Genomic DNA, 1,763 nt, shown 5'->3' with positions numbered 1-1,763 from the left:
ATATATAGGTTCTTATATCTCTGTTGGTCACCACAAATCACGTTGTATTAATGATATCAAATCGATATCAGTTATGTTCTGTATTTTTAGTCTCACTTTTTCGGGTAGGATGTTGGCAGGGTGTCATCGCCACTTTGATGGCGTGTTTTGAAATAGTATACTAATTGTGGCCATTCGTATAGCTTGAGATTGCCGGGCCATATTTGCGGCCAACTTGAGAAGGTGTGGATTTAGAGTCTGCCAGGAGTCGGTAAATACTTTTGTATTTCGACATTTTGCAGGAATCGAAAAATATTTTTCAGTCAGATAGACAGACAGAGGGAGAGAGAGGGAGAGAGGGGAAAGAGAGGGAGAAAAGAGAGTGAGAAAGAGAGTTTGATGAGGGAAGAAAAATGTAAAACAATTCCTTACCTTGGCGCAATGTGTGGCCTACAGACGTTTGTATAGCATTTTGTCCGTCCACCACTGAAAAGGGTGTTAAATGATGATAGTAAATATTTGAAAGGAGGCTTAACACTGCTTAATGGGATTTTGCTCGATTCCTCATTTTACTGATCGAGCAGATATATAGACATATGACCAAAAGCCATTAGCATCTCGTGTTCTATATATTTATGAGTTCAATGCCTGTGCCATTAAAAAAAAAAACAAAAACAGCTGAATGTGATGAGAATGAGAGCTTTATCTGCTGTTTCAAACAATCCGAAACAGCAACATTAAATTTCCATGGCTTTCTTGATATTAGTCATACATCCTAGTAGATTCTCATTTGATCTCGATAATGAGTATTGTTGCCTGAATTACAGAATTACTACGATAAAATTAACGTGTAAGGAATTAAGTATTCTACAGACATGTGTACCCTTAACGAAATGGGCGGAACACTAACTGACATGCTGATGCTTGAATTACTGGTTTAATCCAGGAAGAAAGAAAGAGTGAAAGCACTGGAACGTACTTTACCCTTCCTGAAAGGATGAAAGTCAAAGATAACATGAACAGAAGATGAACTCAGGGCGCAAAGAGCCGGAAGAAATACTGTAAAGCATTTTATCCGGTGTCTACTACTTCGCCGCCTTCATGTTGGCTATATTAATGGAAAAATTGTACCAAATGAACATCAATCAAAATAATTTATTTATTGCATTCCCTGCAATGAAAAATGCTTATGGCATTTATTTCAGATTTAGACAGAAAATATTGATTGAATATACTAATTTTTTGTTAAAATTAATGCCACAAAGACTGCTGCTTTTATTTTTTACAATGTTAATTTTTCAGTCAGTTAGAATGCCAGATTACAATTTGCAAAGTTGGTTAAAACATCAAAGACGTACTAGAGGGTACTGACATAGACGTCCAATTGTTAGGGGAGGAAAAAACAGACAACATTTGGTATAGTTGAGGCAGACGATATTAGGCGTCTGCATGCACTATAAAAGGAACTGGAGGGTATAGGCCGTTGCGATTAAAATAACAAAAACAAACGTGGAAGAATTTCTTTATATATACGCATTTCACATGTTACGCATTTCACATATACGCATTTCACATATTCAACACACACACACACACACACACACACACACACACACATACACACACACACACACACACGTACGCACACATATACAGGCATTCATACATATCTGTGTATGTATGTATGTATTATATATGTATGTATAAATCAATGAATATTTGCAAGACATGTTTTCCATATTCCTCCAAATAACGTTAGAAGAACTGTATGATTATATATTTTT

The 1,763-nt window shown here is 36.1% G+C and overlaps 1 protein-coding gene across 4 annotated transcripts in view; it reads right to left on the bottom strand.

Annotated features, from left to right (window-relative positions):
- Positions 1–1,763, bottom strand: part of LOC106872337 (uncharacterized) — a 127,918-nt gene that overhangs the window by 9,921 nt on the left and 116,234 nt on the right. For 3 of the 4 annotated variants that reach the window (XM_014919283.1, XM_014919285.1, XM_052967218.1), the window contains one exon: positions 412–465. The exons of the other annotated variant lie outside the window; for it this stretch is intronic. In XM_014919283.1, the coding sequence (XP_014774769.1) occupies positions 412–465 (54 nt within the window). The remainder of the gene's footprint in view (positions 1–411; positions 466–1,763) is intronic. 4 annotated transcript variants of the gene reach the window in all.

Source organism: Octopus bimaculoides, chromosome 4 (assembly GCF_001194135.2).
Source record: "Octopus bimaculoides isolate UCB-OBI-ISO-001 chromosome 4, ASM119413v2, whole genome shotgun sequence".
NCBI classification, from domain to species: Eukaryota; Metazoa; Mollusca; class Cephalopoda; order Octopoda; family Octopodidae; genus Octopus; species Octopus bimaculoides.
This window is presented reverse-complemented; position numbering and strand designations above follow the sequence as displayed.